Consider the following 26,925-nt stretch of genomic DNA (forward strand, 5'->3'; position numbering starts at 1 on the left):
AGGCGTATGTGGGTGGTACCAGGGGAAGGTGCTTGAAAACGGGGAGTGGCGATCCGAACGCAGGCGTGCTTAACAGTCAAAACGGGCGTTTTAAGGGTGTGCATAATTAATACAGGAGCGTCATTGACCACGTCACTGGGTTATTTTATAGCCAGAACTGCTCGCAAGATTGTGGTAGCAAAAACCAACCACAAGAATAGCGAGCAGTTCATACGCTGGTCGATGTACTCGATTAATCTAATAAATAGCGGACATGAGGTAGGATGCGAGCGGCCAGGGGGTGTATTTTTCCAAAAAACGACCGCAAGTTTTGTTCGCTCGTTCAGACCTAGAGGCGTGAACAGACCGCAAAGAGCGAACGGTTCATTTGGATAGCCACCCCTATTTTCTGGACGAGCAAGTGCTAATTGCGTCCGGCTCTGAATCAGGCCCTTATACCGCTTTCAGACATCCTGGCTTCAACCCGGCTCAAACCTTTGCTCCTGGGTGGACTGTGTAGCACCTCTTTCCTGGTTACTTTGGCTGGATCTTCCCGAGTGTTTGGATGAGAATATTCGCTTTTATCTGTGGGTCACAGGTATAAAGCAAGTACAGGCATCTTTGATGCCCGACTTCATTAAAGTAAAAACACATAACAAGTAAGAACGTTTATAAAAAATTTAGTTTATTACACTGGCAATGTGCTATGCATCACTCACTATGGTTCTACAGCACGTACAAATGTGTTTTCATAGTATATGTACATGTTGAACACAGTATGGTTCACGGAGACCAAGCTTTAACCCTTTTTCTGCCAAGGGACTTAAAATTGAATGCGGAACAAATCCAGTAGTGAAAGGGTGGTCATATTGTTTTAAATTATACACATATATATATATATATATATATATATTGATAGTTATATAAAACAAAAGAAGACTTTTTTTTTTAGCAAACAATAGTTTACAAACATTCATGCACATACATATAAAATGTTTAAAACAGGACATTAGGAGAAATCTCTTCCAGAATACACCATATATTTCATTCAAGTTTCCTCTCTGTTCTATTGATAAAACTTCTTTCTGTGATGTAATAAGAATTTCATTTGACTATAAGGTGGCACAGGAACTAGGAAATACAGGTGCTTAGGATTTGGTAAAATTTATCCATCCAACCTTTAGTAAAAGCCAATGCAATAGTATGCTTCCTAAAGAGACATTGTAGTAGCAAAACTACACACTTACAACAAATAACAAACACATTATACTTAAATAATCTAACCTAACAAACACAGGAGTCTACTTTCTACACAACGAATTAAATATGTGCAAATATAAGACATGGATAATAAGGTTTCTAATGTAAATCATGGACAGGGAATTACTGTGGGTTTGCAAATTGCGCAGTCAGGAAAATGCATTTTGTTGATGAATAATTCTCATCTTTATATTCAACAAATTGATTGACGCTGTTTTTTTGTACAAAACACACACACACACGCACACACGCTCACACACCATTTAAAGGCCTTATGGATTTTGAACTGTACAAACACAAGGAGTGGGGAATTCCTAGTTACACAGGTTTAAATTCAGTAATAACAGAAGACATATGGTTAGACTGTACACTAGTTAATATTTTGCTGGACAGTGGATAATGTCACGTACAGTACCACGACACTTAATATTGTAGAGCAAAGCAGCTTCTTAGTAACATTAAACCAGGAGGGTCCAATGGTAGATTCAGATATTCCCAAAAGTGCACAAGTTTATAATGAAATCAAAACACAGCTTGGCAGAAAAACAACAAGTTTTAAAAATAATCTGAATAAATGGAGATAGGGAGTAAAAAGTGCATAACAAAGAAAAAAGAGCAAAGGGCTCAAAGCAACTTTATCAACATTCTGAAGCAGCTAATTCTCTGCACTGTATAACAAGTTTGTCCTTCACATAAACGGGTAAAGTAGTTGGCTTTAGGCAGCCTGTTTTAGCTAAATTCATTGAAGCTGCACAAAGGGTCAGACCTTGAAGCTGCACCAATGTAATAACCAATTAGTACTGTATCATCACCCTAGACGCATTGAAACCACAGCGATACTTCTACATGGGAGCACAACACAAGCAGCTGCAGAAAGCCTTTACTTGCCACCCTGTGCCGTACAGAGGAAACACTTTATGATGCATTGTAAACATACACTCTGACATGGAGGTTGAATGCGGGAGATGTTTCAGATCATAAACTAACCATCTAATGTGCTGCTCCACTTTGTGTACCTTCCATTTGTAAATCAAATTGAAATACAAAGCAGTGTACCCCAACACAAAACTACTTTAAAAAACATAAATAAAAACAAACTGCAAAATGACGGAGTTGGGTAACTAAAAGTCTATACATTAGCATCCTTCCCAAATTGGCTGATTGGCTTTGTGCAAAATGTACTATCGAGAAGGAAAGACATTAGTAGACCCAAATGACACAGTGGGTTCCTCCACTTTACTTTTCAATTGAGAAGCATCTTCCTCTGACTATATTATAGCCTGTGACGTCTTCAGTAGCTGTAGCAGGACCGTCTTATCCCTTTCTTCATATCCCTTTTTTCACATTTACAAAATGTCTTTTTTTTTTTCCAGATGAATGAAACACTTTCTCATAAATGAACAACACAATACATCTAGAAGCCATTTAAAGGTGGTTTGTAAGAGCTCTTCTTGGAGATGGAAATTCTTCAGTTATCTCTCAGATCACCTTGTCCCTCAGCTAGGTTTCGTGGGAGCTTTGATTCGGACAGTAGATGCTCTTACTTGAAGCTTTGCCTGCTGGTTTGGGGCATCTGCTGTGCCTGATGTTGGTGCAGGGCACTGATTGGATGGAGCTTGGAGTTGTGGTGAAGCTGCTGCTACAACCTGCTGTTGTTGCTGGAGAAGTTTCTGCTGCACTACTTGGGCGGCTGCTGAACCAGCTGGTAACACTTGAACCTGTTGTCCAGCTGTCGTTGCCTGGGTCAGTGTAACAGCCTGGGGCTGGACCTGTATGATTATACGATTACATTAAAAAACTGGCACTGGTTCCTACAATGTATCCTTCCAAGAGCTTGTGTAACAGAAAAGATCACATATATTTTTTAAAACAGAGCAGGAGACATGACCTAAACTAACCTGTTGAGATGCTGGTACCATTTGCTGGATATTGGCCACTGCTGCCTGCTGTTGGACCACCTGGGGAAGCTTTGCAACCTTGAAGGAAATGAGCCTTTATGAATTTCAGATAACAAAAAAGCATAACTCCCGTCATTCACAACTGTTCACCCAGCCACACACTGATATTGCCATGTACGCTCCCAGTAAGAATGAGGTGACTTTTCATATAGGAAATCGGCACTCTAGTGCAAAATGAGAAACCTGATAGTACTGTATGCAAACAAGCACTAATAAAGCATTATTAGCTCCTCAACAGGACACAACAAACCTCAAGTGCTTGGTCAGCGCCTAAACATTTACAGCTATACTCAGCTTCCTTGAGTACTTTCTGAAAAGACAATAAGGGCCAGATACTGAGTTACGTGCTATGTCGATGTTGGGTGCAGTTGAATGATAATTTTCTACTGCGCATGCGCCTACGTCGCACTGCGCAAAGAGTTCCAGTTGCGATTGAGACGCATGGCTTTCAATAATGTTTGTATAATTTATTGAGCGGTCCTGTGCGGTGGCTAAGCGGACGCACAAAGATGGTCCGTCTTATGGGCGTGTCGCTGAAGTGGTTGCGAACTCAAGACGCATAATCATTCACATTGGAGGCCGTACTCTGCCAGAGAATCTGTATCTAGCATGGGGCTGGTGCAAATTTCCATGGTGCATCCAGTGGTTGCTTCTAAAGATGCACCAAGCGGTATTTGAGCGTCTAATGCCTGTCCAAGTGGGTTTCCTAGTGCTTGCATGCTTGTATACCAAGGAAGGTCTTGTAGCAGTACTGGCATATAGTCGCAGAAGCAATACCTGTAAAGGATGAACACACAGATGCTGCAGACATCCGACTCAAGGGGCACATCCACTAGGCGACTAGTGAAGGACTGAACGATAACGATATTGGTACCGTTCAGTCGTTCATTAAACTGTGCATGCCTACACTGAACGATATATCGTTCAGCGCAGGCACCCTCCCTCATACTTGAACATGGTCAATCTGTCGTTATCGGCACATTGACCAGCATGTTCAGGCGATGATTGAAGTCGGAAATGACCAGCGGGAGCGCACATCACTGGTCGTTTCCGACATTATAGTGCATGATTTGTGCATGATTAATGAGCGATTGAGCGATAACGATGTCGTTATCGTTCAGTCGTCCATAAATATCTGCTAGTGGATGTGTGCCTTTAGAATTAGCCTCTAAATCATGTAGTTTACTGCACTAGGAACGTAACATTTTGTAACTACAATATAATTATTCAGTGAGGTGGTGGAACTATCTGCATTCCTAGCAAATGATACAATGATCGCTATTCTCAGCTACCAATCCTCCAAGACTTAAATATATTGAGGCTCCAGCAGATAAATTCAGATCCTACTGATATGCGGAATCAGCCTCACAGGTATAAAGGGCAGGTGCACCACCAATGGTGGAGTTGTCTGCAGGTGAACATCTTTCTCTAATAGAAACTGATCTGGGTTTGATAGAAAACAGTTACTTTTTTCATGTAATTATTCCACCACCCGTTTTCTTATTATACTAACTCATTTTGAAATGGGTGAGATAGCATTGTTAAAAAATGAGCAAGTGTCAATAAAAATCTGAAATAAACAAATGCGTTCTGTAATGTTCTCAGGGGGGCAGCAGTTACAGTACCTGTACCTGAATCTGTGCCTGCACTTGCTGAGCTCCTGGCGACTTTTGTGTCTGAGCAATAGGTGTGGTTAAGAACTGGGTTTTAATGGCTTGCTGAGTGGTGTACGTCAACTTCTGCTGTTGGGCTTGTTGCTGTTGCTGCTGGGTCTGGACGGTCACTTGCTGGGCTGTTATTTGCTAAAACGCACAAATCAGTTTTATCACATTATGCTCTTTCCATAGACATGAGACTCTAATATACTTTATTGATGTGATTAGCCGACTTATTTAACATTTGCAATAGTACGGTCAACACTGTTGTTCAAAGTTGATGATTAAAGCCTCCTAGTAAGTTAGCACTCAATTTAAATGTAAAACTCATGAATATTAATATATATATATATATATATATATATATATATATATATATATATATATATATATATATATAAAAAAAAAAACATGAATTAGCTGTATAAAATATGTAATAGAAAAGTTCTCTTTCATCCCTCTTCAGCATGTTGCCATGTTAGGAGAGAGGTGCTTGTCTAAATGAGTATACAAAGTGTGACTGACAGACTTTTAGGCTTGCTCTGCAGAAATACACTGTGTGAATGGAGTGTAAAGGTTACATTTTACATTGCAACAGAGTAACAGTGAAATATCAGGGTAACACTTAAAACTGTAATGTACAGCATTACAGAGTTGATATTTGTATTACCTTCTGCTGCTGTACAGTGGACTGTCCTGGAGCTACCCCAGATTGCAAAGCTTTTTGCTGTTGTTGCTGTTTCAGTTTCATAAGGTGTACATTCAAGGGCTGAGCGACCACAGCCTGCCCACCTGCAGGAGAAATTTGTAAAGGGTCATAACACTATCAAAATGTTTAGCCCATTTAGGGTGTTACCAATAATGGAAGCAACACCAGCAGGACAATTCTGTTTGGTTGAATGAATCTTTAAAGGGAAAAATGAATTCCAGATTTTTAGAACATTTTCTACAAGGGAGATGAAATTTCCTTGTTACACAAAGTAGTAATATGCTTTCAACTTGCAGCATAGGAAGACATATAATTATTATTATCTTTTATCTGTTCAAGTGGCTAAAACTGACGAAGGGATACCTAAGTTTAAACTAACACAGACAGTCTACATATTCACACAGGTACATAATTACTATGAGCTGTTAGCATATTTATGTAGAGAAGACAAGGAGAGAGGGTGCTGCTATGAGTCTCTAAGTTAGGGATGGGCAATAATCGGCACCCCAGCTGTTTTAGAACTACACATCCCAGCATGCCTTGTTACCGTTTTGCTATTTGGCCATGCTAAACCATTGCAAGGCATGCTGGGAATTGTAGTTCAACAACAGCTGGAGGGACGCTTGATACGAGAGGACACAATGGGAAAAGAGGGCAGAGGAGTTCCTGTAGTCTCCCATAAAGCTCTATAGTATTGTGCTATACAGGTCTATGAGGGTGGGTTGTGGAGGTTTCTGCCCTTTAGAAAAACTGACCAATGTACTTCATAATCAACATGACAAGCCCAGATCATTATTATGTATAATAATTGATTTACTGTGCACTTACAAATAGTTCATTAACCACTTAACTGACATGGTCATATGGGTTGTGAAAGCAGCCAGCTGTACTTCAGCTGACAAGGTATGACCGCACCGCCCGTTGTATTTTTGAAGAGAAAATTTGTTCTACACATGTACAGAGCGGATCTCCTCTGACTCCCTGGACGTTCCCGCTGACCCGGCAATTTCTAACCGATTTTGCCGAAATAATCGTCCGTTAAGTGGATAAGAAACTATTCTGCAAATGAAAATGGGCCTTACTTAATTTAATACCAACATCAATATTATTTCCCTAAGGTGTTATGGACTTAATTATAGCTCCTATGTCTATCTACAGGTGATAGCTAATGATAGGTATGGCTTAATAAAGCCAGTGGAGGACAGGTTTAGACACAACAAAACCTTTTAAGCTCAGTAATTGGTTCTAAAAGTAATATTTGCAAACATTTAACTTAACAGTACTCGGTATTAGTTGCTCAATTAATTACTAAGTAAATGCAGGTGCTTATAAATTGATTGAGCAACTTCCATTTTGGGTATAATTATCTGTCAGGCATGTATGGGATCAGCAGTTGATAGTGTCACTTTGGAGACTTTTGGGGTACCTCCTAGTAAGTTAGCACTCAATTTAAATGTAAAACTCATGAATATGTGGCCCAACAAAGGGACACCCATTGTTTATTGTTAGGACCTCTCTTTTACCAGAAGCGCCATGAAATGGTATGTGGCTTTTCATATAAAAAGATTTTTGTCTTACCTGTTAAATCTTTCCATGGGGGATACTGAGGCCATGGGTATAGGTGAAGTTGCAGAATGCTCAGACTCCTGTATCTTCACCTATATCCATGGTCCCCGTGTCCCACATGGACTCAGAAAAAAGGATTTAGCAAGGAAAACAAAAATCACCTTTTTTATTTCATCTACTGGGGGGACACAGACCACGGGATGTTCCAAAGCTGTCCCTTCAAGGGAGGGAACGTTCCTGTGCTGTGCTAAGGACCCGACGCCCAAAAGCCGCATCGGGCGAGGAGAAGGTGTCAAAGCTGTAAAACGTAATGAAAGTATTGGCGGAGGACCACGTGGTAGCTTGACAGAGTTACTCCACAGAGGCACCTCGGTGAGTCCCACACAAGGTTCCCATGGACCTACTGGAATGAGCCGTCACGGCTGTTTGCCAAAAGATGAGACTGACTAATTGTCATGCGTAACCAGTGAGCTAAAGTTTGTTGAGAGGCCGGCCAGCCACCCTTGTGGAAGTCATAAAGAACAAATAAGGAGCCTGACTTCCGAATATCCTTGGTTCTGTCAACGTACGTGCAAAGAGCCTGGATCATTTACAATGTGAGGAGAGAATGACCCGAGTCTGCAGCTTCTGAAGCCGAAAGGGAAAGTACCACAATCTCCTGATTGATGTGGAAATGTGATACGACCTTCGGAAGATAGCCCAAACTAGCACGAAGGATAGTGTGATTCGAATGGAAAACCAGGAAAGGAGCGCGGTAGGATAACACTTAAGTCCGGTACTCTGCAGGCTGAGGCAATAGCCAGTAAGAAAACAGTTTTCCATGTCAGCCAGCGCAGATCGACAGAATACAATGGTTCAAAGGGAGATATTTTAAGAACACTCAACACACAAGGCAGGTCCCACAGAGTCACCAGGGGAACAAAGGGTGGTTGAATGTGAAGAAACCCTTGCAAGAAAGTTTGAACAGCCAGAAGGTGAGCTATCTTGTGTTGTAGCAAGACAGAGAGGGCCAACACCTGTACCTTCAGGGAAGCAAGGCGAAGGCCCAGATCCAAGCCTGCCTGCAGAAAAGACAAAATCTTGGAAAGGTAGAAGATAAGTGGATCCCAACCACGTGCAGAACACCAGCCAAAGTATGTTCGCCATGCACGATAATAGATCCTTGCTGAGGGAGGTTTTCTGGTGCAGATCATGGTCCGGATAATGAAATTAGAATAACATTTGGCCCTTAGGATCGAGGTTTTAATAGCCACCCCGTTAAAGCTAGTCTGGCGAGAACGGGATGGAGGCACGGGCCCTGGGATAGAAAATCTGGCCAGAGAAGAAGACACCACAGGGACACAATGGACAGACAGTGAAGGTCTGCATACCAAGCCCTCCGTGGCCAATCCGGAGCAATGAAGATGGCGTAGATTCCTTTCTGCTTCAACTTCCGAAGGACCCGCGGGAGAAGAGCAATATGGGGAAAGATGTAAACGAGTGGGAAGTTCCATGGCACCGCGAGTGCCCCAAGTCTCTGGTGCAGGAGCCATAGCAAGGAAGTTTGTAGTTGTGTCTGGAGGCCATCGGGTCGATTTTCAGGCGGCCCCAGTGCCTGACCAACATCTGAAAAACCTTGAGGTGCACAGACCACTCTCCGGAATGAACGTTCTGCCCACCTCCCAATTCTGGACTCCCGGAATGTAGACTGCTGACAGAGCTAAAGAAAGCGCTCTGCCCAGCAGATGATGCGGCTAACTTCCTTCATATCCCAGTGACTTCGGGTGGCTCCCTGATGGTTTATGTTAGCTACAGCCGTCGCATTGTCTGATTGTACCTTCACTGCCCTGTGTTGAAGAAAGAGCCATGTCAGACAAAGTGCCCTGTAGACCTCTCGAAGTTCCAGGATGTTGATCGGTAGACTTGCCTCTCGACTTGTCCACTTGCCCTGAAAGGTGTGACCTCCGGTGACAACCACCCAGCCTCGAAAGCTGGTATCCGTGGTCAGAAGAACCCAATCTTGGATCATGAACGGATGACCCTTGTTGAGGTGAGGTGAGGTGATTGGAGCTACCACGCCACGGAATTGCGGACCTCTCTGGACAGCATTTTCGTTTGGGATTTGAGATGGCGGGGAGAGCGGTTCCACTGCTGTAGAAGTTCCAGTTGCAGTGGCCTGGAATGTAACTGCGCATATTCCACCATATCGAAAGTGGAGACCATGGCCCTCATTCAGAGCCGCTCGTTAGCGGCAGTACGCTCGTTCCGAGCGATGTTTGCACATCTGCGCATGCGTACGCTTTTTAGTACGCATGCGCGAACCAGTCAGTGCGGCCGAAAATCGTTTGTACGCTATATAGCGAGTGCCTGCTATTTTGAGTGACAGAATGAGGCGTATGTGGGTGGTAACAGGGGAAGGTGCTTGAAAATGGGGAGTGGAGATCCGAACGCAGGCGTGCTTAAAGGTCAAAACGGGCGTTTTATGGGTGTGTATATTTAAAACAGCAGCGTCAATGACCACGTCACTGGGTTATTTTAGAGCCAGAACTGCTCGCAAATTTGTGGTAGCAAACACCAACCACAAGAATAGCGAGCAGTTCATACGCTGGTCGATGTACTCGATTAATCTAATAAATAGCGGACATGACGTAGGATGCGTGCGGCCAGGGGGCGTTTTTAACAAATAAACGAGCGTATGTTTTGCTCGTTCGTTCAGACTTAGAGGTGTGAACAGACTGCAATGTGCGTACGGATCATTTGAATAGCCACCCCTTGTTTTTAAACGAACGACCGCAAATAGCGAACGGCTCTGAATGAGGGCCCATGTTCCCAAAACTTGCATCCAGAAGTGAATCAAGACTCTGCACTGGTGTAAGAATAGTTTGACAAGGGACGCTAGCTTGTCCCCGGGAAAGAAGACTCTCTGGTATTCAGGCGAGCGCCCAGATGGAGCATTCCCTGAGACGGAGTCAGGCTGGACTTGCGCCAATTGATCAGCTAGCCATGTGACTGCAAGTCATTTATGGTGAGTTGCAGGTGTTCCTGAAGGGTATTCGGAAACTGAGCTAATAGGAGAAGGTCGTCCAGATACGGCAGCATTCTGAATCAGTGGCGACAAAGGTCTGCCGTCATGCCTTTGTAAACACCCGAGGTGCCGTAGACAGTCCAAGCCCAAAACTGGAAGTGGTCCTTCTGTATCGTGAACCGCAGGATCCGCTGATGATCGTCCCGGATAGGCACTTGCAAGTAGGTATGCTGTATGTCCGGGGAGGCGATGTTATCCGCAGGCTCCATGGCTTGTATGATGGAACAGAGCGACTCCATCCTGAACCTGGGAGCCCTGAGAAACAGGTTGAATGTCTTCAGGTTGAGGATGGGGCAGAAGGAGCCTTGTGGTTTTTGAACAAGGAACAGATTTGAGTAAAAACCTGTTCCCCTTTGGGTAGGAGGAACTGGAACAATCACCTCAGAGGCCAAAACTGCCCTTACAGAAGTTTCGAGGGCAGCTACCTTGCTGACATTGATTGGAAAACCAGTGGAAAAAAAAGTGGACTAGAGTGTGTTTCCGAAATGGTAAGGAGTAACCTCTGGATATGATTCCTCTTACCCAGGCATCTGATGATGTTTCCAACGATATATATGCAAAGCAAAGATGATGGCTGCCCACCGCGTGAGGTCCCAGGTGGGGGCTGTCCCTTCATGCCGCAGGTTTATTGGCTGACAGCGACCTGACCAGTTTTGACAGATCTGGACTTTTGGAGGAAGAGCCCTGAGCTCTGGAAGGCCTATCCTTGTAGGTGTATCGAAAGGAAAAACCGTCGGACTTCAGAGCTGCCAAGGGAAGTACAGTGGTGCTGACAGAAGAACCAGCACGCTGGTCGCCGGATGTGGGTGATGGAGTTGACAGCAGTAGCCCAGAAGTAAAAGAAAAAAATAAATAAAAATTAAGCTAACAGGGGCTGCAGTGCAACCCCTAAAAAACATGCTCTCTTTGAGGCACCAAAATTAACTGGCTTTCCGGGTTTCAGGCAGAGTATAGGGGAGGAGGAGCCTGTGCTGCTTCCAAAGAAGTTAACTCTTTGGTGCCCAGACTCTCGCAACTCCACCCATACCGATGGTCCCAGTGTCCCCCAGTGGAGGAAGAAAAATATTTGTAACAAATGGAAATCAGTTTTATTGAGTCTTCTTTACAGGATAAGTGTGTTCTAGGAGATCTTTATGTGTTTCATGTGTTTGGATTTAAAATGATCCCCCCCCCAATTAGTTTTGTATATGTATATATGTTGAGCTATTTTGAACAGCCTGAAGTATCCCTTGAGTTTATTTGAATAAATAGAAAAGTAGTTATATTTACAATGATCTGTACATATTCATGCCAGTTTATATATTACTGTAATAGAAAATCTGACAGAGACACAAGACACGATTGTTACACAGTATACCTGCAGCTTTCTGAGGCTGGCCAATAGCAACGCTGATTCCAGCAACTGTGACAGGAAGGGTGGTAACACCGGTTGAAGACACAACAGCAGAGACCACTGGAGGCTTTGCTAGTGCCACCTGTGCCGTTTGTCCTGGCTGTGCCTGGATTTGACCCTGAGCCTGAAGCTGAAGGAAATCAAATACAATTGACTGTGTCATTTCACAATACTGATAAAGATGTTATCCCCTCTCAGTATACACAAGACAAACAATGGGAAGTTCCTTGTTTACAGCAAGACATATAACCACTTAACCGACGATTTTTTCCGGCAAAACCAGTCAGAAATTGCCGGGTCTGCAGGAGAGTCCGGGGAGTCGGAGGAGATCCATTCTCTATGTGTAGAACAAATTTCCTCTTCAGTTACACAGTGGGGCGGTGCAGTCGCAGCTTGTCAGCTGAAGCACAGTTGTCTGCGTTCACATCCCAAACGACCACGTCAGTTAAGTGGTTACTAACACTGACAAACCCTCGCTTCAGGACCTAGGGCCTGATTCAGCAAGCAATGAAGAGGAGAGAACCCACGCATTTGGCCAGTGTTTTTGTACTGCGCATGCGTATGAATCGCACTGCGCGTGCGCAAACTAGCCAGTGTGGTCGAGTAAGCGTACGCAGACTACACGCAGATTCCACGCAGACTCCTTCCAATATTGATTGAGAGGAAGTGCCGTTTGTGGGTGGTGACGGTGGGTGGTCGGGCGAACGCAGCGTGCCTGGGCGTTGGGACGGCGTTTTAGGTGTGTCTATAATTAAGCCAGTGCGGCGATGGACGCAGTGATGAGACTCTGTGCACAGAGGAAGTTGCCAAGATCCTGCGCAAGGTCTGGTCAACCACTATTATGCAAATGTGGTCAATGGTTCTCAATGTTACTGATGTTTATGCTATCTTCTGTACTCATCAGGCTTTGAGTAAAGGGAGATGAGCGGCTTAATATAGGGCTGAGAGTCTGCATCTTGTGCTGCTGCTGTCTCCGTGTGTATGCATTGATTAGCATATTCTCGCAGCGGACGGATGCGTGCATTCTCTCCTTTGTGTTGCTTATTGAATCAGTTACAAAAATGTATGTACAGTACACACACATAAAATCCCCAGGAGCAACTCAAACAATCACCAGGGGGCCAGAGACCTGTTGTGTGCAGATGCATGGTACTAGTATAACTGTACACACCAATGCCCTTGCTAGCTGCTGTGATTGATCAGATTTGGGTGAGAAGGCTTATGTGATCAGTGAACAACAGGATTCTGGGCCTGATTCAGAGACGGACGCTCTGAAAGAGAGCTCGCTCTGAATAAGGGTGTTTGGTTTTTTTTGGAGCGGCCTCCTGGCCGCTCGCATAGCTGTGGGTGACCACCCATAGCTTATGCGAGCGGCCAGGATGATGGTCGCGATGGTCAAGACCATAGCGACCATCGGGCTCTATTAGAGCCAGAGAGTTTCTGGCTCTAATAGAGCCGGAAGCTCTCCCACTGACATCACTGGTGATGTCAGTGGGGCCGCCCACAAAAAGCAGGCGTTCACATGGGAACGCCTCCGTTTCTGAAGCCACACCCCCGCCACGTCTACAAAATGGGGCGAGCTGTCGATCAACATCGACAGCCGCCCCTTTTGTAGTGAGCCACGGAGCAAGTACTTTTTGCGCTCGCTCCGGGGCTCGCGCGATCGCTTGCAAGCGGGTCTGAATCAGGCCCTCTGTCAGGACTAGCTCTCTGTGACGGGATCAATGCTTTGAATGAACCTAACTACTTAAGACCTGACTTAGAGATGTAAGCAAACCCGATGGTTTGTGTACATCTCCGATAGTTACTGATCTGCGCATGTGTAGATCTAGTACTGTGAGATCTCTCGCAGTCGCCCCTAAGCTGCAGCATGATTGACATGCTGCGGCCATTTAGGGGCGGGGAAGGTGCAGAGACAGGTACTGTTTTACAATACGGGGGCGTGTCTCCCATAGGCTGTACCTTCAGACGTACAACTCTGAATCAGGCCCTTAGTTCACAGAAGTACAATGATACTACAATATCATATTGAATATGATTATTGATAATATATATATACATATTTATATATATATATTTATCACAATAACTACCACATCAGGTGCAGAACAATAAATGTCTTACAGAGCTTATAAGAAAAGCATTATTTAATGTCAGCACCTACCAGTCGAGCCACCTGTAGATTAGCAACAGTTGCACCAGTGAGGACAGCTCCAGATCTAGGTGCAGTGACTGCGGTAAGCTGCTGAGCCTGTTGCTGCGGTTGTGCCTGCTGCGCTTGTTGCTGACCCGGCACTGGTGCTGGCTGTGGTCCTCCCTGTTGAGGCTGCTGCTGTTGTTGAGCTACAGTCTGAGTTGTCTGTTGTGATAGCTGCATTTTCTGCTTCTGTAATTTCAGTAAATGTTCCTGGGTGTAAAACAAGAATGTAGCAGTTTTTGAGTGACCACTGATATTCCTTAGGAAACTCATGAAATAATTCTGGATAAATTACCTGGGATAGTTTTCCAACAGCTTTTATCTGTCCCGGGGACTGTGTCTGGGATTGTATCTGAGGAACCTGCACTTGGGCAGCTTGCTGTTGGCGAAGAAGTTGGAATTGGGCTGGGGTTATGGCTTTACTGGCAAGTTGAACCCCAGCAGTTGTAGCTGTAGAGGTGGAAAGAAAGAATAAAAAGAGATATAATAGGCAAACAGAAAATAGATGAGCAGAGTATAACAATAAACCCCCACAAAAAAGCATTCATTTCAAACTAAGCAGAAATCACTGGTAACCACAGTGTGATACAGAATGAGATGAGATGGATGTAATGAGTTATAGAAAGTACAAGAGAAATGCAAGCGGAACAGTACCTGTTGTCACCTGTGTAACTATTGACCTGGTCTGTGTTTGGACAGGGGTAATACTACTGCACACCACAGTTCCACCAGTCACTGGCGTCACGGCTCGCACCCCCTGATTTGATCCTAGAGTAACGATCTCTGCAGGTGCGGCTGAAGCTGCTACAGCTCTCTGCTGTGTGTGGACAACCTGCGGAGCACCACCAGGAGACTAACAGGAAAATAATGCCACTGTTAGATTGACATTCAATTCTCAGTTCACATGTACAAATCTGTTGGAATGGATTCCCTACAGCTTTCTCTGATCTGATCAGAGTTCCAATGATTTCACATCGGTAGGCTTATTTTACATCAATTTGAAGATCAAGGGGTGCTCCAAACCCCAATTTCAGTAAAATTCTCATTTATTCAGTTCAATTACTTATCTACCAACATTATCAGTTCCAAATCTTGAGAATATATTTGTTTACTTACTGTAAGCGTTCCTGGTATGACAGGGGATGCCAGCCTCTTATTGATAGGCTGGAAAGTGGCAGAAGGGACGCCAGCAACAGTGTTTACAATGACATTCCCACTGACAGCAGCTGTAAACATGATAATGAATATTAGGAATAAAGAAGGACATCTGCAATTCACACTGAGAGAACAGGCTCTCTCCCAGCAGGCCTTAGCATTTGATTGACAAATGCTGCTATCAGGATGGATACATTTCTGTTTCTTGTAAAATGCATGGAGACCTATGGATCATGTATCCTTAGGGCTGCCCACCTCATCTGTTCAGCAGCCTAAGGAGCACTACACTAGGAATGTACCTTGAAAGTTTCCTGGGCTGTTGTCACAGGTGGCAAAAATTATAAGTGTTAATGAACCATAAGGCACTGTGTACTTTACAAAGAATAAGAGGATTTTGGGGTACTTACCGTTGAATCATTTTCTCTGAATGATGCTGGGGGACACTGGACCATGGGGTTGTAGCTGGGACTGCAAGGAGCTGGAACTTATTTAACTCTGTAACTTTAACTCTCAGCTCCTCCCCTCTGCAACCCCATGACTTCAGTATAACTTCAAAAGTGCCTGGTAAGGAGAAGCAGTAACCCAGTGAAACTGTTATTATCAAAAATAAAAATAGAACCGCAGGAATTAACCGGTCAAAAAAAACTTAACACAATAGAGCTCGAGGGAGGGAACGCAGTGTTCCCCAGCATGATTCAGAGAAAAGGATTCAACGGTAAGTACCCAAAGATAGTCTTTTCTCTTTCATCGATGCTGGGGGACACTGGACCATGGTACGTTCAACAGCCGCCCCCAGGGGAGGGAACGCACAGTCTGCCTGACTGGAGAACTGTACGCCAAAGTGGGCGTCGCCGGAAGCAAAAACATGAAACCTGTAAAACCGAGCGAGTGTGTGAACAGAGGACCAGTTAGCTGCGCTGCAGACCTGTTCAGCCGAAGCCCCGTGACGTGCCACCCAGGTAGTTGCTACCGCCCTCGTATAATGAGCCGACATCCTGGCAGGTGCTGGTCGCCCTGCATCAGAATAGGCCCGAGAAATGACTGATCAGATCCAACATGCGATGGTCTGCTTCGTAGCCGGCCAGCCACATTTCTGAGCGTCGTAGAGAACCAGTAGGGAATCCGTCCGACGAAGTCCTGTTCAAGTTGGTCCACACCGCCCAGACGATGTCCAACGGAGCCAAATCTTCCCGGTTCTGGGAAGTCTCAGATGGGCCAAACACAGAAAATACAATGTCCTGATTTAAATTGAAAGCCGAAACAACCTTCGGTTGGAACAAAGGTACTGTTCGGAGTACCACCCTATTGTCATGAAAAATGAGGAAGGCTGTTTGCAAGGCAAAGCCCCCAACTCCAAGACACCGAGGTGAGGCAATGGCCATAAGGAAAACCAATTTCCATGTGACAAATCGAAGGTCCACCGAGTCCAAAGGCTCAAAAGGAGCCTGCTTAAGAGCGGAAAAGACCAAAATCAGATCCCACGGAGCCACCGGCGGCTGAAACGGAGGTTGAACCCGCAACACTCACTGCAAAAAAAGTCCGAACCTCTGGCAGGAGGGCCAGACGCCGTTGAAAATAAATTGACAGAGCCGAAATCTTAACCTTTAAGGAGTGAAGCCGCAAGCAGGCTTCCAGACCTCCCTGAAGGAAAGCTAAAACCTTGGCAGGTGAAACCGGGATGTGTGAACCTCTCGCCGTTCAAACCACAAGATGTAGGTCTTCCAGACCCTGTGATAGTTGTGCAACGAAACTGGTTTCTGGGCCCGCAAAATAGTACGGACTACAGAAGGGGAAGATCCCTTAGCCTTTAAGAGCTTGGTCTCAAAAGCCAGGCCATTAAAGCCAATCGAGGAAGGTCCTCGTACTGAAACGGATCCTGCAGGAGCAGGTACCGCCGCTGCGGAAGACGCCAACCTGGACCTACGGCCAGCTTGAGAATGGCTGCATACCACGACCTGCGTGGCCAGTTTGGAGCCACAAGGATCACCGGAACCTGTTGCTCCCTGATCTGCTGGAGTATCCGGGGTAACATGGGAATCAGCGGAAAAAGTTATGCCAGCCGTAACCGCCACAGAACAGTCATGGCATCCACTGCAAAGGCCTCGCACAAAATCGGGCACCTTGCAGTTGTGCCGAGACACCATCAGGCACAAGTTGTGCCGGAAGACCCCACCTCTGTACCAACTGCTGGAAGACCTCCGGATGGAGAACGCACTCCCATGGCAGGAAGGTGTTCCTGCGGAGAAAGTCCACCTCCCAATTCTCTACTCCCAGAATAAATACTGCCGAAACAAAGTCCTCCGCCCAAGTGAGAATGAGGGCCGCCTCCACCATAGCTGTCGCACTCTTGGTGCCGCCCTGATGATTCACATACGCCACAGCCGTGGCGTTGTCTGACTGGATTTGCTCCCAGCACAGCCAGATAGATGGCATGGAGCTCCAGCACATTGATCGGCAGGACAGTCTCCGATGATGCCCAAAGACCCTTAAAACGAAGGTTCGACGTCATAGCTCCCCAACCGAGGAGACTTGCGTCTGTGGTCACAATGACCCATTCTGGAGTAGCCAAGGAGCGACCTTGGAGCAGGTGTCCGACAGAACCAGATGCAGAGAGGAGAGGTCCTCCGTGCGACCTGCACAATTGTGGAGAATTTCCCACTGGAACTCCCGCAAATGGAAACGGGCATACTGGATGGTCTCGAAGGTGGAGACCATCGTGCCCAACAGCTTCATGCACAGCCGTATGGATGGGCGAGGGACCAACAGCACAATCGTTAGCAAATACTGGAGGGCCCGGATTTGGCCTCGGGCAGGTAGACTCGGTGGAGAGAGGTGTCGAAGATGACTCTCTGGAACATAAGGCGCTGGCAAGGCGTCAAGTGAGATTTATCGAAGTTCAGGATCCAGCCAAGATCCTGAAGCACCTGCAACGTGTGGAAGCTGAATCTACAGATGGGCCTGCAACTGGGAAGCTGAATCTGCATTTACCAGCAGATCGTCCAAATAGGGAACTACCGTTATCCCGTCCTTGTGTAGCAGGCTCGTCATAGTCGCCATGATCTTTGTGAATACGCATGGGGCTGTTGCCAGGCAGAAATGCAGAGCCTGGAACTGATAGTGTGACGGGAGAGAATAATGACCTGATCAAATGGGAACGTAGAATTATGCGTCCCAGATGTCGAGCGAGGCCAAAAACTCATTGACAAACATTTCCTGGATCACCGAGCAGAGAGATTCCATGTGGATCTGGTCCACCCACAGTCTTGTGTTCAAGGCCTGTAGGTTCAAGATTGGGCGATAGGTGCCGTTGGGATTCCGAACAAGGAAGAGGTTGGAGTAGAACCCCCGTTTTCATTCCGACCCCGGAACTGGAACAACAACTCCTTCCGCAAGCAGAGAACTGATGGCCCGGTCCAAGGCTGCTCCCTTCTTCATGTCCCGGGAAAGGGCCGTAGTGAAAAAACGTTGCGGCAGCGGACGCCTGAGGTCGATGACATATCCACGGGAGATGATGCCCTGCACCCAGGCATCGGCAGTTGACTCCACCCACCGATCTCTGAACTGGAGCAGACGTCTGCCAACCCCCGAACGGACTGGGTGGGCCGAGACCCTGTCAGGCACTAGGCTTCTCCGTAGCCTTGGCTTCCGAGCGCCTGTAAGTACCCGAGAACCTGCCCAGAGGAGCGGAATCCCTGCTGAGGAAAAACCAGCCTCGGGCAGACTGACCTCTAACAGGTGCCCCCCTTGAAAAGAGGAGCGAAAAGCATGGAACCGTGGTCCCCACTGTCTTTGGGCCACTACAGGCAGGAAAGTGCTTTTTCCCCCAGTAGCTTGGGCAATAATGGTGTCCAACTCAGCGCCAAAAAGAAACCCCCCACCAAAGGGGAGAGATTCTAAGGAACGCTTGGAGTCGGTGTCTGCCTCCCAGGGGCAGAGCCAGAGTGCCCTTCGAGGCGAGACGGCCGTAACCGAAACCCTGGAGGCTACCTCAGCACCATCCTGGACGGCTTTGCACACATATTCAGCCACCACGTGAAGCTATTCCACCAAATCCATTAAAGCATCTCTGGACAAATCACCCTGAATTCCAGCAACGAGCTTGTCGGCCCATGTTTCAATTGCCGAGCAACCCACACTGAGGCCAGCAAAGGTCGAATAACGACCTCAGAGCCAATAAAAATTGACTTAAGGCAACCTTTCAATTTCTTATCCAACGGATCCTTGAAGGACGCCGCACCCTGCACCGGAAGCGCAGTGTGCAATCCACTTGGTGACATGCCCTGGCGGAAGTGGGTAAAGAGACGCAAACTTGCGAGGAATAGAGAATTTCTTGTCCGGGGCCTTCCACGCCTCTTCCACGACATCTGAGAGATCCGAGGAAGCAGGGAAAGAAACAATCCTCTTGCGTTGACGCTTGAACGGGCCCAACGCTTGTGCCTGGGTATCCAAGTCTAGGCCGTCCAGCTGCAGTAATGAGGTCTTCCACAACGAGGGCTCTGGATCCTCCCCCTAACGGAGAACCTCCTCTTCTGGTAATGCAACCTCCTCCTCCTCGGGCTCCGAAGCGTCTAACGCCCCCCTGGAAGGAGTATGGCGCTTATGCGCCTTGCGCAACTTAGGATCCTCAAAGAAACGTTCCATGTAAGAGGAAACTTTCTCAAAACCTGCCACAGAGCGCTCCATTGTACGAAGCCATGGTGGGTCGGGCCCTGGATGTGGTGCCGCACTGGCTGCCGCTGGAGACGCAGCACTCTGTATGGCAGAAACAGACACAGCAGCAGCCGGGTGCGCCTGTTCCTCATCATAAGCTGCACCAAGTCGGAAAGTGACTGACCCATAGCCCGAGCCCATGACGGTTCTTCTGAGGCGGTCGTTGTGCCTCCCGACGCCTGTGCGCCACCAGGCACCGCCTGGCAGTCTGCGCACAGTGCCCCGGAGTCTGACTGTCCACATGGCAGTTTCACGTGACACTGGGCACACGTAAAAAACAATGCCATAGTAGCGTTGTTTGCCCTGACGGCTTTCAGTTTGTCCGCCATCCCTACCACCCGGTTCCGCTGAATTTCAGTGGGCGGGGGCAGATAGTGCAAAAGCAATAAGGCTGCGGCACTCTGAGACTGGTTATCAAACTAATGTATTAAATGGTGTCACATAATCAATACCAACGTTTTGGAGCACTAAGCTCCTTTGTCAGGGAGGGACGAGCAGCCCTCCCAAATTGTGCCTCTCTCCTAAGGCACTTAAACTACACTGAAATCATGGGGTTGCAGAGGGGAGGAGCTTAGAGTTAAAGTTACAGAGTTGATTAAGTGCCAGCTCCTTGCAGTCCCAGCTACAACCCCATGGTCCAGTGTTCCTCAGCACCGATGAAAGAGAAAGATATGCTGCCTGCATATACTCACTTTATCACTTCTAAAGTGGATGTAGACCTTGACAGCAATTTTGTAATTGTGGTTTAAATGAAATATATGTAGGATTACTAATGATGCAAAGACAAAATTATTTAAAACTGTATGAGTGGTATTGCAGATGAATAGTAATCACAAAGCATAACAATATACATATAAAACAAACAGGTCACAACATCTGCATATATTTATACAAATTTCCACCAAAATGCAGAACCCTTACAATGTCTGACATAAATATGATTGTTAATATGATACAAATTGGTGTGTCCTAAAATTTACATAGACCTAAACAGAACAAATATAATAAGAGGGAATTACATTTTTTCCGCCTGTGGCATGGTGCCGAGCACCCGACAGAGCAATTTAATTGTTGCTCTGTTTGGCTGCGTACAGCCGCTGGAGTACACATTTCTGCTCGCAGCCCCCTAAGCAGGAGAGCAGGAATGTGCAATAAGTCGGCACATTGGGTGCCCAAAGCAGGAGCTTAGACGGGTTTACCCATTTTACATGGCTAAACCCTGACTATTTGGGTGACAGATGTGTGATATGTATGGGTGCCCAAAAACAATTGAATATCATACTCCGATTTCCCGGCACCTTAGACTGGAGATAGTGTGCGATAAAATAATAGATTTGCGCCCTAAATGTCAGATGTACTAGTGGCACATTGGGATACACTGAAGTAACTTACCAGCTTGTATACTTGCTCCTGTTGCTGCTGTCTTGATGGTTCCAGCCTGTATGAACACATAGCATGTTATATTTAAGTTTGCAAATTAAGGAATGTACAATTTATACTGTATAGACTGGTGACTCACGAGCAGGGCCCTATTTTCTTATGTGCTTTTCCTTCCTCACTTATACCATCATCTCCACCCCACTGCTAATAATTATAGTACATATAGTACCTAACCTTTGGGTATGGATGTTCTACTACTATTTGAGCATTATGACCGCTGTAGGTCATAATGCTCAAATAGGTTTATGAGTTAGAGCCTCAGCTAGTCATGTGATAACTGTACAGCCACAGAGAACACAGACTAGTGCACTGATACAATCTATGGTTGGAAACACCACAAGTCTTCAATCAGAGCAGAGAACTTGGCATGTGAAAACATATATAGTGTAAAAAAAAAAAAAAACATTTAAATATGTTTGGAAAATACAATCAGAATATGAAAGAAATGTGCATCTCTGTGCGTACTGCTTACCAGCACTGCAGTGGTTGGTACATTGGTGCCAGTTGGACTGGTAACTACTGCCTGTGGCTGCTGGACAACCTGTTGCTGACCTGCTTGTTGTTGAGGCTGTACCTGAGCAGGTTGAACAGCTGGAGTTGATGATTGCTGCCCATTCTGTAGTGGCTGTTGTGGAGTCTGTGGACCTGACTGTTGCTGGGACCTGTGGTGTTGCTCTACCAATGCCTAAAATACATTTATGCAATATTACTATATTGTGCATCTACTGTACAATAAAATATTACACATGCAGCACATTTATATACTGCAGCACATTTATATAGGACGCTATTTATCATGAACCCGTGAGCCAGTTATTTAAAAATGACCATTTAGGAATTATAAAATTCTTCAAACTACCAGTGTATCAACCTTTATAACCTAATTTGTCAGATGTGTCCTCATACACTATTGCTGCAGTCATCTCGCAGCGTACCAGGTCCCATGCAACTCAAGCAGAGTGTCTTTGTCGGCTGAAAATGTGATGCGACTGACATGCACCGGAGACTGCACTGATTAATATATGTGACACTTGTATATCTGTGTGTGACTGAGTCTGAATCTGTATACAAAGTGCTACGATGCAGCGGCCCCAGCATTTTTTCATGCAAGATCCGTTGTACTTTGTTTACAGACTCCTATGCACACATATATACAGGTGTCACATATCAAATGAATCAGTGCAGTCTCCTGGTGCACCTTAAAGCCCCCATACATCAGCAATTGATTGCAGCAGTTGTGCAATTTGCAATCGATTGTGTATAAAAATCTTTCCCTTTTTCAATCGATTGCAGAATTGCCACAATCGAATGAAAAAGGGAAAGAGTTTTATACACAATCGATTGCAAATTGCTGCAATCAATTGCTGATGTATGGGGGCCTTTAGTCACATTGCCACTTAAACGCACTTTCGGGCAAAAAAGATGCTCGACACAAGCTGAGTCGCGCTGGACCAGGCGTCTCGCGCCGCACAGGGTATTGAGGCTAGATGTATAAGGACACATCTGTATATGAAAACAAAACCCAACCACACAGGATACTTAGAACAATATATATGCTTTAAACATTTCTTTACTGACATAGAAGGCTGTGGAATGTGATGTACTGTAGTCATCATATTGACATTGAGAATATCAATATTCACACTGAATGTACACATTACGAGTGTCGACAGCCAGAATGTTGAATTTAGGGTTACACTTAAATTAGGGTTAAAGGTGCGTACACACGTAACGATTTTTTGAACGATTTAACTAGAACGACGTCGTTATCATTCAATAGTTCAAAAAATTGTTCAGTTCCTGAGTTATAACAATGAACGAAAATCGTTCAAGCGCGATCCTGTTTGTAGTTCTTTTCAGACTGACCAACATAATGATTTTCATTAAGGGAAGGAACATTTTTCGTTCATCGTTCATTACACTTCAAAAAATCGTTCACTTTTTCAAGGGAAAATCTGACAGATAATCGTTGGTTGCAAAATCGTTACGTGTGTATGCACCTTTAGTTTTAGGGTCAGTTTAACGCTAAAATTGCATTATAGACAAGTTGACTGTCGACATTCACATTGTCGACATCCTGAATGTTGACATTCAGAGCATGCTGTCAACATATTGAATGTCGGCATTCTGAACGTCAACATGTTATATCACACCCTGGGAATAACTTTTTAAAAAATACATAGTTATTTTAAAAAATGTAATGAGTAGAAACTACCTTCTTCTCCTTGGCAATGCGTTCAGCACGCAGAGAAGCCACTTGGATAGGTGGTAGTGGCTTCTCGTAGCTAATTCCGCTGGAAAAAAAATGCATTTAAATTTAAAACTGATAGAAACCTTTAAATAAATCAAAACAATTCCAAAATAACATGTTATACTTTCAGTTAATGTCACAAGACGGCATAGGAGATTAATTTCGAAGCACACATCTAAGGGACAAACATTATTGAAAAGTTATCTATTGTTATTTCTTCAGCCACAGGGGGCCACTATGAGCGAGATTGGTTTGGGTCCTGTAAATGTAACTCAATTGACAAATACTGTAGTAGGAGTGCCGTCCTTCTACTCTCTAACTAGCCTAAAGAGTCACAAGTGAAATTCACTTAAAAGGTCAGGAGTGTAGTGTTGAGGCCAGGTTTTTCCTTCCGAGATGTAGGCATATTCAATTTCCAGCAATCAATTTCCAAGAAGAGGGACACTAGGCCCCCAAATCATGGTGGTCCACCATTATGTCTGTGCAAAATGCTATAGAAATTACAAGCAACACAACCAGGCTCCCAGGGCTGACACCCATCACACAATGCCTGAGTGATAGTGGCCTTAGTCACTAGCACAATCAGACTACGTTCAAGTAGTAGGGAAAGAAAAAACTCCTTGCTTCTCAAATTAGCTTGCTGGTGATAATTAATCAACACTAATTCATAAAATTCAATATGCAATAAATATAGTTACTATCAGTGTTGTTTTCACTTTGCACTGTAGCACAGAATATATATATATATATATATATATATATATATATATATACATACATATATATATATATATATATATATACATATATACAGTATCTACTAGCTGTTTTCAAATATTTAGCAAGTCCACTTGTTGGGAAGCAGTTATGTAGCAACTGCTTTCTCATTTTTCTACAATATCAGTTATGTAGTTCTATCACAGGTAAATACCAGCGACCTTGAGGAACAATTAATTTTTTTCCCTACTACAGCATCTCTTAAATACTCTGGCATTATAACCGAGAGGATTGACTCTTGTGTATTATACTCAGTTAAAATATATGCCATCAAGGTTACATACTGTACAAATGATGGGACAGTAATTGTTCTGGATTGCTGTCTTTGGAGCAGCTGATTACTCCATTTGCGCATATTAAGTCTTACTTCTGAGCAAATCAAAAAGTGACAGATATGTTTCCTAACCAGTCGGGTTGACTTTGTATAAGGCTGCTCAAATTTCAAAGGTAAGACTGTGGTAGAAGAATTGCCAGAAGGCCCGTATCCCTAAAACATTTATTAGAAGTCTTGCCTCTGCCCGAGACCAAACCCTATTGATTCGGAGATGAAGGCCCAGCGTTAACGCACCTTACCTCTGTAGACTGACATCTGTGGTCATGATGGTCCACTTTAGAATAGAAAATAGTGTCCCACAATGGCAAATTCACAAGTGTCCACCAATTTGTATAAGTTCTCTTACACAGAAATTCCATTTAGTCCTTTTCCATAGACATTGCCAGTTTAACAGAGGTTGACTCAGGTTGTGTCTGTTGAGCCATCACAACCGAGACTTATGGGTTGCCTGTGCCAATTGGAACACTTGAATCACAAAGTTAGGCTTTGTTCGAGAACATCGGGCGAGAAGTTGCAGCTCAAAGGTCCGTGAGTGGAAACATGCGAAAGGAATCCCTAGAAAGCAACATACCATCTGCCAGATCACCTAAAAGACTCTGATAAAGGGTGTGACAGTCTCTGTTAGTCAGTCTCGCCCTGTCTGGGGAACAGGTCAGAGGGCTGTTGAGAGACACTGTGCTTACTTAATGTAAGTGCTGTGTTACATACTTCTGTTTTGTGAGAGGGACGTTAGGTCCTTCCACTCTTTGCTTCTTGGACTATAATTTGACAGTGGAACAATGCCCAAATTACAACTGAATTGTAATAATATTTGCTGGTATTTGACAAGCAATAGCTTTTAAACAAAAAAAAGCCATCTGAGAGCTAATACAGCTTTATTATAATGTCCATTAAAGTTAGCCTAATCACAACCCTTTACCATATCCATCAACTAGCCTATGGCTGTTTTCATGCATATAGAATAGGTAGCCCAAAGCTCACTTAACAGATAACATGGATTATCATGAAAAGGTCATAGAAACAATTGGAGTCAGAGGTAAGTAGCACCAGTCTGGGAAATAAGTGTGTTTGTTTGTTGTGATTACCTTTCTGCAAGCACAGAGGCATGTTTTGGATTCTTCTGAAATGGGTTCATTCCCAAGCTAAAAAACACATTAATGACACATACATTACAAATAGTAATTTCTCCACTGAAACATCAGCAATAAAGTATAAGCACCTAGATGAAATGCACGGTGTCTTTCTATGTGTGAATACTATGGAAAAGGCCATCCAGGGTTACTTCTGTAAAGAGCAACCCTAGTAATAATTTATGTAGCCATACATATTTCTTATATTTGTTTGTTATTTCTGATATGCTTATATTTGGTGCAAAGTTATTATAATGTCATGTTTTAAAACTGCAATAAACTTAAATTACAAAATAAATAAATGCCTAGTTGAAGTAATTTGTTAGTTTATAATTATATCCATGCATCCAGCACATCTACACTAATCCTACAAAGCAAAGTGAGTTTAGATGGAAGGAGGAGTCCTTACAGTGGCTTTATAGGAGGGCTCCTCTTGCCTGCTGTCATTTTCATCAGCTCAAAACGATTTGTATAGAGCTGTGTGTGCGTCACTCCTTCATCCTGAGCATGGATCTGACTGGTCCGGAGAGGTCGGCTGTTCTTAGTCTGAAGACATAAAGTCCCATTAGTATGAAATAAAAATGAGCGCACAAGCCACAGTACCCTTCAATTTGTCTAACAAAGTCCTTAACTATCAGGTATCATACATTGAGTCGGACAGTGTCATGTCACTGCACTACGTGGCGGCTTTTTGCATTCCTGAGACGTGCACTGGCACTACTGAGGCATGCCTGACATTTACCCTCCTGTCAGTTCCACAGCTGTGGAGCATGGGTGTGGCCATCTTGGATTTGTCCCCATGACTACAATCTGCCAACCGGATTCCAGCAGCTGCGCTCACATGACCTGCTTGGCCAATAGGTGTACGTGGCCCTTTATTTAAAACATCTGCTATGTCCAGCTAATTGCCAAACCAGCTCTCTTCTCCCTGACAACAGTTTCCTGACTGAAGTGACTTCCAGCTCTGTTCCAGTTTCTACATCTGTCTCAGCTTTCAGTATCCTGCGCTTACAAACTGCATCTGACTCAGCTTCCAGTGTCTTGCATTATAGTGCATACTGACTCTGACACCAGCTCCCTGCATATAAGTGCTTTCTGCATCCATTCAGTCCACATTCATTCCAAGCATCTACCATCTGAGCTGTTCTGCACTTCACACCCATTCCAGCAGGTGTCCCACTACACACTGGTAAATCCATCTATTAGTACTGTGCAGCACTCCAGTATCATCTCCTGCAGGCTGATACCAGTACTACCAACATTTTGCTGAGGTCATCTACTGCCTGTCTCTGCTCACTACAGTTCTGAGCACCGTATCATCAAGAGATTATTCCTGTCCTTCAACCG

The 26,925-nt window shown here is 44.8% G+C and overlaps 1 protein-coding gene across 3 annotated transcripts in view; it reads right to left on the reverse strand.

Moving 5' to 3' along the window:
- Positions 1–643: 643 nt before the first annotated feature.
- The window catches only part of EP400 (E1A binding protein p400), a 181,518-nt gene continuing 155,236 nt past the window's right edge, over positions 644–26,925 (reverse strand). Inside the window, exons 40-53 of one of the 3 annotated variants that reach the window (XM_088482079.1) lie at positions 25,988–26,124; positions 25,534–25,590; positions 23,302–23,380; positions 21,559–21,771; positions 21,039–21,084; positions 14,898–15,007; positions 14,436–14,634; positions 14,077–14,231; positions 13,749–13,991; positions 11,549–11,714; positions 5,523–5,644; positions 4,823–4,999; positions 3,138–3,215; positions 644–3,008 (exon numbers count right to left, since the gene is read on the reverse strand). In XM_088482079.1, the coding sequence (XP_088338205.1) occupies positions 2,736–3,008; positions 3,138–3,215; positions 4,823–4,999; positions 5,523–5,644; positions 11,549–11,714; positions 13,749–13,991; positions 14,077–14,231; positions 14,436–14,634; positions 14,898–15,007; positions 21,039–21,084; positions 21,559–21,771; positions 23,302–23,380; positions 25,534–25,590; positions 25,988–26,124 (2,055 nt within the window). In that variant the 3' untranslated portion in view covers positions 644–2,735. The remainder of the gene's footprint in view (positions 3,009–3,137; positions 3,216–4,822; positions 5,000–5,522; positions 5,645–11,548; positions 11,715–13,748; positions 13,992–14,076; positions 14,232–14,435; positions 14,635–14,897; positions 15,008–21,038; positions 21,085–21,558; positions 21,772–23,301; positions 23,381–25,533; positions 25,591–25,987; positions 26,125–26,925) is intronic. The other 2 variants (XM_088482077.1, XM_088482080.1) reach the window with 2 other exon arrangements.

Source organism: Taudactylus pleione, unplaced genomic scaffold, assembly GCF_031769625.1.
Source record: "Taudactylus pleione unplaced genomic scaffold, aTauple2 ptg000282l, whole genome shotgun sequence".
NCBI classification, from domain to species: Eukaryota; Metazoa; Chordata; class Amphibia; order Anura; family Myobatrachidae; genus Taudactylus; species Taudactylus pleione.